The following is a 14,533-nucleotide window of genomic DNA, read 5'->3' as shown; positions in this document are numbered from 1 at the left end:
AGTGGCCGCCGTTAAAAGGCGTATTGGCGGTCACTAACGGGTTAGGACTCTGATAGGTTGCACTCTTTATTGCTGGTTTTACCTCCCCATTGAATTCAATGGAGAAAACCTGCAACAGAAAAGCAGCGATTACGAAGAATAAATTGACATGCTGCGGTTTAAATTTTACACCGCATGTCAATTTATGAACGTTATTTCAGCTGTTTTTTTACGCAGCGTGTGGATGGGGTTTGTTCAAATCTCATCCACTCTGCTGCTACTGTAATATGCAGTGTACACTACATGTGAACATACCCTTGGGGTGCACTCACACGTGGCAGATTATTTTTCGGACATTTCTGCTACTGAAAATCAGTTCCATTTTCATAGACTTTCTACTGAGCCCATACCTCGCTTGCTCGACTTTCCGAGGAAATGAAGCGGCTCAGTGCTCACCCGAGCAAATCTGTTGCCTAATTTTAGCGATCAGTAGGGATCACAGTGAAATTGGGGGTCTCACTGTCAAAAGTTTTTTAAAAGTTTAGTTACACTTTAAGTACCCTAAAATGTTGCTTACAATTATGTTCATAGTGAACACTATGCCCAGCTTTCTGTAAAATACTGGGCTTCTAAGAGCTGATATAAAAAAAAAATATACAAATTTAAAAATTTAATTTGTGATGTTACATCTTTAAGTTAAACTCTAAATTGCATTTTGTCAATGATAGTGAAGCTAGAGATATTATCAAGATGTATAAAAAGCTTGTGTTGTTGCCCATGACAATGGCTCACCCATAGAAATTAATCACATTGACTTATAGTATATACTATGCATATATTTGGTATACACTATATGTACTACAGCATATTATAATATAAACAAAAATACTTACGCTATGCAACCTACTCATAGTCTAAAATACCCCGGCTTATGAACTGATTATGTCTGTCGTTCGCTTTCTCTTTCTAACAATTGTTTCAGTCCTGCAACATCATTTTGCTATTCAAATTATGCACAAACTACTGTTTGTGTTATAAATATTTATTACCATTACTTAAATTGGTCACAATTTTTTTTACCTTAAGGAAAAGCATAAATATAGTGAGACTTAAGCGTGTAGACAATCCATGTCAAGCTTCAGTAGTTTACATTGCACTGAAAACTCCTTTTCTTTTTTCACATGTTAAGTGGCATATCAGGCAGAGCAACATTGGCATGCTACTCACTAGCACTAGATAAGTATCTTTTACTTTTATTAATTTCAGAATAATCTATCTAATCACATCTAATCAAGTTAAACCTCTCTGGAAATGATAGAATAGGCTCATTAATTATTGTGCTTTGTGTTCTCTTGCAACTTTAAAAGCCTCTCCATGATCATTTCAGCGTAATATACTCATTAATGGCGTATATTATATCACATTTTCAACAAATGGTTATATTGTCCCCTGTAATACAAAAACAAAGACACAGTGTAGTGTAAAACGTATTCTCAAGAGAGTAACAGGACAAGAAACTAAGCTCAAATTTTGGAAAAAATGTTTAAAAATGGAGAAGAAAATCAAGACATTTTATGAACTTAGATGTGATAGATTAAAGGTGGATCCTGCGTATCAGAGACACGCAGGACCCACTGAACCCGCCAGGTTCACTGGACTGGCGGATTAAGTGAATAGTGAACGATACACCTTCTGTGTGTAGAGAATACAGAGCAGCTGTATCTAAAAAAGTAAAAATAATATTTAATTAAAAGTATTTACAAAGTTACACAAAACACATTGATACACTTTTTTTTTCTTGTCTTTCAAAGGTTTACATAGCCTTTAAAAAAAGGCTAGATTATTATTTATTGACGAGGCATTGAGGGTTATAATAAATCAAGCGATGAATGACATTTAATTTATTGAGTACGGTTGGACTTGATGGACATTTGTCTTTTTTCAACCTATGTAACTATGTCACACAGTAGTCGCATAAATGTTGCAAAATAAATACAATGCCACATCTGGTCTAACTTGGTGTAGGCTGCCTCACAGTTCTGATTAACAAAATGTTGCATGGGTTTAATACATTGGCGCATGCCTATGGAAAATTAACTAATTCCCCAATGTAAAAATTTAGGAAAACATGCAAAAAATGAGAAGAAAAAGACAGCTAGATGATTTATCATTTGGAGCACGTGCTTGCACAATTTTTAATTCCATATCTACTGTAACTGTCTGTGCCCTGTAGTTTTTTTTATTTTCCCTTTACAATGCCAAGACGAGGTGAAACTGTTTTAGCAGCCTCTTTTCACTCTATGCCAATCTTTAAAGGAATATTTAAAAGAAAATTGTACAACGGAAATAGAAAGATTATTTCAGATAACAGAATATAACTAGTAGTGAGCTAATTCCCTTATCTTTAACACCAACTTCATGATGGAATGTCAAGCTGATCAATTTAGGATTATACCATAGCTCCTTTCACCTTATAACGTTTTCAAATTGATCTGCTAATAACTTTGCCTATCGGAACATCATCTTTAACATTCTGCACATTTCATCACTATAAACCTTAATATTAAGTAGACTTTTTATGAATCCCAAAGGAGTTCTATAAAATAATATCTACATTTCCAAATGTTCCATAATATTTAAATTATAATTGTAAAGGAAAGTGAAGGTGACGGCATATTTGACTTCAAAATATTCACCGCAGTCAACACTTTCTAAAGGGATCATTTGGGGACCACAATGTTTATTAGGTTCGATTCTTTAGCCAACACTTGTTGTAGTCTATTTCTGCTATTTAGGGCTGTTATCACCTGTCCTGTAAACAGGGTGGGTATTTGTATTGTTTTAAAAGAAATTAACTGTATGGTGTTTTCCTTGGAAATGTCTATAGGGATATCAGGCAATATTGCTGTCATACAATTGAATAGTTGTACTAGCTGAAAAGTTGAATAGTTGAATTTCCATTTATTGTCTATGTTTAGTTTAAGGTCTGAGTTCTCCTCTTACTAAGATTAATTTGTCTCAGGTTCCTTTGCTTTAAGATTAGTTAAAAGCATTATGCCCATTCTGTAATGGAAACCAGCTTACCATGCACTAAGCCGAATGTCGTATCGCATATAAGCAGAACAAGCAGAGCTGCAGTGTAAAGGAGGGGGACATAGCAGCAGCCTGAGCTTATGATGACACAGAAGGTGAATTTTAGACTACCTCAGACAACTTACTCCCAAACTGTTAATATAGTCAGAAAGGGACAATTATAGTTTGTTGTGTGAAAGATCCACTATTTCATGCCTTTACACTTGAATAGGTTCTCATGTACATATTACCACAAAAATCAAAACTCAAATCAAATAATGACATAATACACAAGCTCGCAAGCATGTAGATACTTTCTGAAACAATATAGTAAAAGTATTAATGCAAACCTATTTATCCATTCAAAAAGAGGGCCATTAACGCCTCATTCACACAACCGTGTACGCCGGCCGAGTCACGTCAGTGATCCGAGGAAGGATAGGACATGTTCTATCTTTCCTCGGAGCGGAGACTCAGACCATTTTTCACGGACCCGATTCACCGCTGAAGTGAATGAAGCCCTCCACTCGGAAGCCGTCAAACACGGCCCGAGTGGCACAACGGTCGCGTGAAAGAGACCTTAGGCTATGTTCACACATTGTGTATTTGTTGTGGAATTTTGGTTGAATTCGCACCAAAATTCTGCAACAAAGTACAGTACAATATTAGTGAATGGAGTTCCAAACCCCCCCTTCATTCTCAGCATTAATAATCTGCAGCGGGTTGTAGGCATGCTACGTATTTCATTGCAGATTGGTATGAGGAAATGCATAGTAGTCATAGTTAGAAAATTCATAATATAAATACATTATGATTGGAATGGTTCCCTTTAACCACAGTATTCGGATAAAACCTACAGGGCTGTATGAAATCCCAGACTCTCCTTGCTTCACCTGCAGAAGAAGACTACATATTATTTTTCTGACGCATAAACCAGAACTGGTCCATTCTTCTTGAACAGTGAATTTTTACCACTTATGAAACTGTATACAGAAATGTGTCATGTCTTTTTACTTTTACATTGTTAAGCTGCATGAAAACACTTGTATTTTCTCCTAGAAGAGGTTTCATAGCTTTTAGAAAGACGTTCTGTAAGTGCTTTTAATGTTCAAAAAACATGTCTTGTTAAATGTATATTGTGTCTATGTCATTGCCTTTCTGTTTAATCAATACATCAAATCAAGTTTACGTTAAACGTCGTCATGCCATTCAAGTCACAGATCCATCAGCCTCTGATCCTCTCACTTACTGTAAAACTCCATTCTAACAGTAAATCAGAAACCTTTCAGTAATGGAATGGAAAAGACAAATATAGATTTCTGGCTGAAAAAAAACTTTAAACTCTCTTTATTCTATATTCTTCTGTCTCCATTAAAAAATGCAGTTTAATGTAGGACAAGAAGGAAATAAGTCTTATGAGCTATTGTGAAAACTTTAAATTATACCTCCATTTTTAACTCCTTAAGTACCAAGCTTATTTTGGCAATTTTTTGTTTTTTGTGTCACCGCATTCTGGGAGCCAAAACTTTTCTATTTTTCCGTCGACAAACCTGAATGAGGGCTTTTTTTTGCAGGATGAGTTGTATTTTTTGAATGGCACCATTTTGGGTGACATATGACTAATTGATTAACTTTTATTAACTCTTTCTGTAGGAATGGAAAAACAACAGCTTTTCCAGCATGGTGCGGTATAAATAAAATGTTATCTGTGTTCTATGGGTCGGTACAATTATGGCGATATCAAATATGCATAGGATTTTTATATTTGACATCTTTAGCACAATAAAAACACTTTTTCCTCAAATTTGTTTTTGCATCGTGGCATTTCAAGGGCCATAACTTTTTTATTTTTCCATCGATGTAGCTAAATGTGGGCTTGTTTTTTTGCAGGATGAGATGTAGTATAAATTGGTAGCATTTTGGGTAAACATGGAACTTATTGATTGACTTTTAATTTTTTTTTTCGAGAGGGGGATGGAAAAAAAGTTGTTTTATTTTCTTTTTTTCATTGTGCACTTTTTTTTGTTCCTATTAAAAAATAATTTAGGAAAGTGAAATAAAGTTTAAGTCCTTAGTAGGGGACTTATGTGATCTTTTGATAACTTATATAATGCTTCAGTATATTTAAGCTCCTATTATACGGCCTGACGTGGGCCGTGTAAACCAGTGCCGATCAATGAGACAGGGCAATGATCAGGAACGAGTGTTCTTATGAACACTCGTTTGCCTGATCACTGGCCGGTGTAGTAGGGCCTTAAGTATACCAAAGTACTACTGCCTATCAGTGTAAAACTGACAGGCAGTCTATTAGGATGTGCCTCTACCATGACCTAATACTCTTATAGCCATGGCAGGCCTGGGGGCCTTTGTTAGGCCGCCGGTTCCATAGCAACCAATCAGTGCCACACAGCTCCCTCTTGTAGATAGTGTCACACAGCCTCCCCTGTAGATAGTGCATCACAGCCCCCTCATGCAGATAGTGCCACAAAGCCCCCCTGTAGATAGTGCCACACAGCCCCCTCTTGCAGAAAGTGCCACACAGCCCCCCTTGTAGTTAGTGCCACAAAGCTCCCCTTGTAGATAGTGCCACACAACCCCCCTGTAGATAGTGCCACAAAGCCCCCCTGTAGTTAGTGCCACAAAGCCCCCCTGTAGATAGTGCCACAAAGCCCCCCTGTAGATAGTGCCATACTGCCACACACCCCCTTGTAGATAGTGCCACACAGCCCCCTTGTAGATAGTGCCACACAGCCCCCTTTTAGATAGTGGCACACAGCCCCCTCTTGTAGATAGTGCCACACAGCCTCCCCTGTAGATAGTGCGTCACAGCCACCTCATGCAGATAGTGCCACACAGCCCCCCTCTTGTACATAGTGCCTTAAAGCCCCCTTGTAGATAGTGCCACACAGCCCCCTCTTGCAGATAGTGCCACACACCCCCTTGTAGATAGTGCCACACAACCCCCTGTAGATAGTACCACACAGCACACCTTGTAAATAGTGCCACACAACCCCACAAACAAATAAAAAATTGTACTCAATTAGCCCCGTTCCCGTGACGGATGGAACTTCTCCACAGCATCGAGATGCCAAAACGGGCACTTGTGTAGGCCGGCATGATTTAGTGACCCCATAACGCTGGCCTGCACAGGCATTCTGTCCCAGTGTCTTATAGGCTGCAGGCCTAACGTGGCCTGTAGCCTAGTGAATGGCGGAGCATTGAGTTGCTCCACCACATATTCAATTGCATCTGCATTCTGAGGATGCAAATACATTTGAATGTGGCAGTCGCTGGCACCACTGGCCTCCCCGGTGCTAGCGACACCACTGGGCATGAGGGGGCCCGCACTGCCCAGGCCCATAAATATTATGTGCCTGGTTGCATGGGCCCCATCATGCCGCGGGCCTGGGCTGCTATAGTGGTAGTTCCGCCAATGGGCAGGGGGTCCTGGGAGGATGGTGGCCCTGGGCAATTGCCCAGTTTGTCGCACCCCCACCCCCCCCCCCAATGCCATCCCAGTTAATATCTAATGTAAATGAAAAATGCATGAAATATAAAACAAAAATTTAGAAGGACCTGACCAGTGGTGCTCTGTCTGCCATATCGTAAGGGTCTCACATGCAGCTCTTGACCTCATACTGTTATGCACAGTGTTTCCGGCTACTGATTGGGTATCAATGCACTAGACCATTTCACATAACTTTTTGTTTTTCATTTAATTTTATTCCCAACCTATGCTACACAGAAACCACAGGTTGAGATTATAGGTCTCAATAATTAAGGTCTTATTATACGGCCCGATATGGGCTGTGAAAACAAGCACCGATCAATGTGGCAGCTCGTTGATCGGTGCTTGTTTGCTCCTTTCACAAGGAGCATTGCATGGTTATGTGTGGGCATGACCGATCGTTAATACGATCGTTTGTCCCCATACATTTCCATCATGTCGGCAGTACATCTCCCTGCTTACACAGGGAGATGTGCTGCCAACAACAATAATATTAATTACTGCATAAACGATACGATGAGCGAGCGGTTTCTCGTTCATCGGTTGATCGCTGCTTGCGCAATAATTTTGGTCAACTCCAGCACATGCGAGGATGGGAAGGGGTAGATGCAGATCCCCAGAGAAATTTATTGAAAGGGCTTTTTGGAAGGGATAGTTTATAAGAGGTTTTGGATGCGGATAAATTGAACTTGCCGACTAACTGCTTGCCCACTGTAAAATGTATTCATTTGGTGTGGTGGAAGGTGAGGGAACTGCAACTTATATAGGGTGCTACCCAGTACACAGCCATATGGGAGACTCTGTGGTTATCTAATTAATGTCAGCTTGAAGGATTGGGTAATTGGAAACGTGCTGGTCTTAATCGGGTGGTTCAGATTGTGAGTAATGGGACATTGCGTTCCTTTGAGCAACTCCAGGGCTCCCATGTAAATCCCTTCTCAGATTTCTATAAATATCTTCAGATACGGCATTCATTCCAGGCAGATTATGCTGGGGACAGTGGATGTGTTATTACTGATAATGAAATTATACATTTAATGAGACTACAAAGACTTCTGCTAGAGTTCTCTCTAGACTTTATAAAGCACTTATGATTCTGGTGGAGGAGCAAAGAAAGGCAGGAGGCAGAAATGGGGCCCTTGGAAGATATTCAGTGGAGGGAAATTTTGGAGAGGGTGCCACAACTGTCCCTGAGTGAAGCTCAGATTGTCTCATCTATACTTACTACGTAAGGTGTGTAAGATACCAAAATTTCTTTATGATATTGGGTTTATTGGACTTAAACCGGATTCGTTATGCCCTCGGTGTAAACATATTTCTGCTTCACATGTTTTGGTCCTGTCATAATTTGTAGAGCTTTTGGAGAGAGGTAGTGACTAATATATCTAAGGTTTTCCAGGTAGCTGTTGGGATGAACCCGCTTGTTTGTGTGTTGGGATATGTGGAGGAGCTAGCGACCACGAAGCCTGGTAAGTTGGCGGTAGCTAAGATGTTATACATGGCACGCAAATTAATACGCCAACACTGGTTGGACGAGATGAGTCCCACCAGACAAGAATTTGTTAACTAAATTAACTGGTTGGTGAGCCTAGAAAAGGGTGTCTATAGAAAAAGAGGAACGCTGCCCAAACTTGAAAAGGTTTGAGCTCCATGGATTGATACACCCAACCTGGTATCCAGAGAATTGGTGAGATATTGTCTGGGACTCATTTAAACTAATCCTTGGCTCTAATAATGTAACTAAGTAGCTTTGGGCTTGGTGGTTGCTGGTTCCTTAGTGGGAGGTGGATATACACATTAATGATATGTTGTGGCAGAGATGTTGAGACTGACTTGTCAGATGATTCTGTACAAATTTTTGATTGATGAATGCTTGCATGTGTTATATTTTTGTTAAATATTCATTTTCTTATATACATTTTGGGGAAATTAAGTACACGGTATTAGAGTATACTTGTGTAGCATGGCACTATAGGATTTTTGTATTACTGCACTGGGACTGTATTTTGGGGAGTGGGGTTGCGGTCTGAGTTTGGCTGTTTTGTAAAGTAAAAAAAACAAACAATTATTTTGTGCCTAAGTTGGTTAAGTTCAGATTTTGTGTAGTTTAAAGCATTATGAATAAATAAGGAGCAATTTCAGTTTAAGAAAAAAAAAAAGTCTTTAGAAGTGCAGTAAACATTTGTTGAGATGAGATGCTCCTCTCTAAGTGGATAACCTCTTCTGAATAATACACTATGTATCACCTGCCAAGATGAGTGAATGGGTGAGGTGATAAAAGTTTTGAGTACATTTCTAATCATCTGTTAAACTGACAAACTAAATTAAATCACTTTTAATACATCAGCACTAAATGCTAATATGGATTTGAATATTTCCCATTGAAGTCTATCTTAAAGGGTAACTAAATGTTCAACAAACTTTTGACATGTCATAGTGACATGTCAGAAGTTTTTATTGGTGGGGGTCCGAGCACTGAGACCCCCACCAATTGCTAAACTAAGCGGCAGAAGTGCTCATGTGAGTGCTTAGCTGCTTCGTGTCTTTTCGGCTTTTTCCAGAAATCAATGTATCAGAGTACCGGCTCAATAGAAAGCCTATGAGCCCGTACTCCGCTACATGGGCTTTCCAGAAAAAGCCGAACAGAAACGAAGCAGCTGAGCACTCACATGAGTACTTCTGCCGCTTCATTTTAGCGATGGGTGGGGGTCTCAGTGCTTGGACCCCACCAATCAAAGATTCTGACATGTCACTATGACATGTAGGAAATTTGTTGAATGTTTAGTTACCCTTTAACTTTAGTTACCCTTTAGTTACCCTTTAATTTGCTATCATGATTTGAAAAAAATGTAACAAGCAATTGGACTAACTTTTTTTTTTCTTTAATTTGCAGGTTCTAATATTATTTATCTTGATGGTAAAAGCTCCATAATGTATCGATTCCATGAAAAGTCAGTGAGCACAACAAAAGATTTGATTTCTCTTAAGTTTAAAACAATGCACAGTGATGGTGTTTTACTTTATGGAGAAGGACAAAATGGAGATCATATTGCACTGGAGCTAATTAAAGGAAGACTTTGCTTAAGTATTCATCTTGGTAAGCTGTTAAGTGTTATGCACTATTCATTTTAGCTCCTCAAAAAGGATGATATCTGTGGCAAAATTTTGGAAAATGTTGCAAACATAGAGCAAATACATATGTTACGTAAGTAATGTTTGAATGTAGACAAATAATGTTTAAAGGCTTATTACCATCGCATGTCCATAGGATATGCCATCACTTTATGATGGGTGGTGGATTGACCTCATGGATCCCCACTGGTTCTGAGAATGAAGGTGCCGCAAAGCTGATTTAGTGCTGCATCCCCTTCACTGTGCCCAGGAGCGACACTGTGCCGGGAAAAACAGTGTACAGCACTAAATCAGCACTGGGATGCCTATATTTTCAGGAAAGGTGGGGGTCCCAGAGGTTAGACAGCCACGATCATAAAGTGATAGCATATCCTAGCGCTATGCCATAACTTTATAAGATGGGAATAACCCTTTAGTAATACTGTACAAGGAATTATTTAAAGGAGCACTCCGGGCAAATCTGAGGCATTATGTTAGGCCTAGTATATTCCTCTTCTACATACCTCACCAGGAGAGAGAATATAATGTGCTCAACATAAGCTCCTGCACAGATAATATATGCTTATTTAATTTTTATTTGTCTTCCTTTAAGGAAATTTGCAATTTCATACCTCTAATCCCCATGTTAATGTGTTCCTGGGGAGCCTACTAGATGACCAGCAGTGGCATTCAGTTGTCATAGAGCGTTTTGGAAGACAAGTCAATTTCACTGTCGACAGACATGTGCATCATTTCTTCATGAAAGGAGACATCTCCTATTTGGACATTGATTATGAGGTGTGTATTTTGTGTATATGGAATATGGATGAGAGACTAAAACAAGACATTAGAAGATTAAAACAATTTCATTTTAATATCTCCATACATGACAAAATGAAATGACTGCCATTTCATCGGTACAGATGTGTCTTTTCAATGGCTTTTGTTGTGTGATATCACGCTGCAGCATGTTATCAGAGTCAAGATAAAGATGGCTACATCCGTACGTTAAACTTTAACATGGAAGTCTATGGGCGACGGGTGGCATTCATGAGAGGCATCTATCACCCATAGACACTCATGTTAAAAAAATGTATACGTTTAACATAAACGTTTGTTTACTGGATGGCGGGAGATTGTATTTAATTAACATCATGACAAATTGTATCACTTTATACAGTTCAAAAAAAATGAAGGGTGGACACACATCTGTACTTACATTACATTCATCATCTCATTTATAAGTAAGTGTCTACTAAATATGACAATGAAGTGAGTTGGCTATCGAGTATCTTCATCTGTAGTCCACTCTTTTCTATTATATGTATCCTACGTGTGTGTCATACACATACTTTTAACGGTTGACATGTAATTTATGTATTACTTTTATTTACTATTTACAGTTACATACATTGTTCTATGATTACATTGTACACTTCCAGATATCTCCAAAGTTTAGGAATCCACATATATGCAAATGCCATAATAACTTTCATTCATTTCACTGGACTTTGTGAGAGAGGAACAAAAAATGACGGTGAATAACTTATTGATATACTCGCATAGTTCTATTATTATATTTTGGCTTCTTAATTAACTTGGATAACCCCATCAGTGCCATGTTAGGTCAATCTGAATCTACAAAGTCTATTAGAACACTATGTTCTCTATAGAACTTGAAATGTCTTAAAAGTGTGGGCAAATTGATGATACTTGTCTCAAATCCTGAAATGTTCCACTTTTGTCCTCCAGTTATACCGACAACAGGAAAGGAACTGGTTTGACAAGTCTCTCATATTGGAGAAGGTGTTGTTATTAGTGACCGTCTTTCCATGACTAATAAAATTAGATGTTCTGCACAGCTAGTGATTTTTTTCCCTAGTATCTTTCAAGCCACTATTTTGTTAGCCAGAGATTCAAGGAAAGAAAATAACATTTGAAAACTGGTAACCATTGGTTCTCCATTGTTGGTATCCCACAAACAAATATCTCAGCTCAGAGCCCTTATGAGTGTGATGGGTTTGGATGTGGAGGAAAATTGATGTTGACTGCAGTGGCACCTGAAAAGTCAAGTGTTTATTGTAGTCTGGCTTTAATACGCTATAAATATTCATGTACATATACTTCTCTCTCTACTTAGCAGCTCTATTGGCTTGAACGTAACTCATTCTTAAGTCTATGTTCCGTTCAGGGATGCCAGACAACAACTATTACATGGTTTCGGTTACATTGCAGATAAGAATTAATGTATATACATGTTGAGACCCTTTTACTTAATTACTCTGTACTTCGATATCTTTCCACTACTTGGGTAAGTTTTTTTTCTAGTTGGGACTTCTGCCTACTTTTATTAATAAAAATACATCCATGTTATGGAATAGAAGAAACTCAATGCATGCTGGCAGCTTCCTATACCGGCTCAAATCTATTATACTTCCTCACATGGGATTAGTGCTACAGTATCTTATCCCAGCTTAACCAGCAGGCTTCAATAATACATAAGGCATGATCATGAAAAGCATAAGAGAAAAATAAAAGAGTGATGTAATGCACTGTGAATGGGTTACTGGAATAAAATATATCCACAGGGCGTAAAATATTATATGCCCAACATATGCCTTCTCAGAAAAGATATTTCTAATCTCCATCCAGCCTGAAAAAAAACCTAATATGAGACAATTTTTGAAGCTCATAATGTATACATCTTAAATGTTTGATCAAAATAGAGAACTAGAAGGAGCTGAAAATGCCTTCATCGAGAAGGTGGAACGTTGCCATTTATACGCTGGGTGAATAAACACCTTTGAATCCATGCTGGTGTGCTGTCTCCTTTCCTTTGGGGTGACTCCTGGGGAACTTTGTTTAACTGTTTTATCAGATATTCGTTGATTTAATTAATTAATAAATTTATTTATTTATTCATTTATTTATTACTCAATAAATCAATAAACTTAAATCTCCACTTGTGTCAGAAGAGTCAAAGATTTTTATTTGATCATAACCTTTTCAATTATATTTGTGACTGGTTGTCTTTTCATTTGTCCGGGTCACAATAATCTTGCACACACAGCATTTTGATTAAGGGTTTTTTGTTCTGTAATTTTTTGCTCGTTTTTTTGAGGGGTAAAAAAATGCTGCATCCAGATGATTCTGATTTTTGCCAATTTGTAGCACTTTTGGGGACATTTGTGTTTTTATCAAAACACTGCATGTTCCAGGTATATTCTGATGTTTATTCTGACATTTTTCTCCATAGGCTTCTCTATAGAACTTCTTTACAGAACGGCAGGAAAAACGCATGTACAAAATGACATAAATAAAAACATGCTACAAAAATGTACATGCGGTTTAGGAGGCCTTAGGGCTTTTGCACATGGCAGTCATGTGCAAGGTGCCCGTAAAGTAGCACACAGAGCTTCTATAGTAGTACGGTGCCATAGGTACCCCATGTGCCGTACCTCTATGCAGAACCACATTTTGGAGATATACTTCCATAATACGGCGTTCAATAGAGCAAGTGCTTATGAAGTCAGGGCCCTATAGACATACAGTATGGCCCCATTTATGGCTCCAAGTACTGTATCACTATAACTCGGAGGTTGTGCAGAGCAAGAGTCACATTCTACAGGAATTTACAAAGTTTTACAAGATTATTATGTACATGTTTAAGCAAATGCATTTGAGATTAGTAATAACATTTTAGAAATATATCACACTGCCTCTATCGCATCATCTATCAATTATTTTACTTTAATGGAGCTATTGACATTGATATAAAGTTGTTGTGTTAGACCCTCAATACTTATGTTTTATAAAGTTTTGGGTCTATTGTAACTATTTGGAATTTTTTTATGTTGAATTTAGAATTTTGATTAAGCAATTTGCTTCTATATTTATACAAAGTCTTTCCACAGTATAAAACATATGATCAGCAAACATCTGAATTGTGCTGTGTATTTTCATTAGCAAACATGATGCACCTCAAAGGCGAGCCGGTCACATCTCAATATGAAGTTTCAGCTACTGCTTTACATATCCTATATATTTGCCAGTTATGACTTATGACAACCTGTAAAACTCACATAAATCTTTAGATTTTCCTCTAGTTGTCATATCAAAAAACCATTAAATCTGATAATCTTGCAAATGTACAGAAGCTGTACCAATGACTGAGGAAAATAAAGCAAAAATTAACAATCAATATAAAGTTATTAAATGTTAAGCAATGATTTTGGATTTCAAACCAATTGTATTTCCAAATTAAAATGGAATTTTAGAGAAGAGGGAAAATAAAAATCATTCCAGGCAAGAAAACCTGGAAGAAATTGCTGTAATTAAATGCTCAATTAAGAATGTAACTGCACCATTTTGTAGTACAATATAGAAACTGGCTTAATGGCTATATTGATTTTATTTTCTTCTAAGCTTAGCTTTGGAGGGATTGCATCACAAGGAAAATCAGCATCGCTGCTGCGGAAGAACTTCCATGGATGCATTGAAAATCTTTATTATAATGGTTTAAACATCTCTGACTTGGCCAAACGATATAAACCTCAGATCCACATTGAGGTAATCAAGAAATAAATTACTTTATTTTTATTCTATTGTTAAAGAGCATTTTCACCCCGAACTATCTATCTGTCTGTCTGTCTGTCTGTCTATCATCATTCAGGGCAAAAATATAGTAAGTGCAGAGGCTGCATTTGCACCAGGCAAAAAGGACTACCTGCATCATGACAAAGACATAGCTAGGGGGTACTAACGGGGCACTTGCCCCAGGGACAGAATATAGAGGGGGCGCAGTACAAGCCCCTCCACATCTAAAAAATAAAAAGTGGACGGTTATCTATTAGATTAATCCAA

General features: G+C 38.0%; 1 protein-coding gene across 1 annotated transcript in view; it reads left to right on the top strand.

Moving 5' to 3' along the window:
* The window catches only part of CNTNAP4 (contactin associated protein family member 4), a 334,655-nt gene that overhangs the window by 197,220 nt on the left and 122,902 nt on the right, over window positions 1-14,533 (top strand). Inside the window, exons 5-7 of the mRNA XM_075828837.1 lie at window positions 9,453-9,656; window positions 10,284-10,468; window positions 14,096-14,239. Coding sequence (XP_075684952.1) covers window positions 9,453-9,656; window positions 10,284-10,468; window positions 14,096-14,239 — 533 coding nt within the window. The remainder of the gene's footprint in view (window positions 1-9,452; window positions 9,657-10,283; window positions 10,469-14,095; window positions 14,240-14,533) is intronic.

Source organism: Rhinoderma darwinii, chromosome 1 (genome assembly GCF_050947455.1).
Source record: "Rhinoderma darwinii isolate aRhiDar2 chromosome 1, aRhiDar2.hap1, whole genome shotgun sequence".
NCBI lineage: Eukaryota > Metazoa > Chordata > Amphibia > Anura > Rhinodermatidae > Rhinoderma > Rhinoderma darwinii.
The sequence above is the reverse complement of the archived record's forward strand: the minus strand, read 5'-3'. Positions and strand labels throughout refer to the sequence as shown.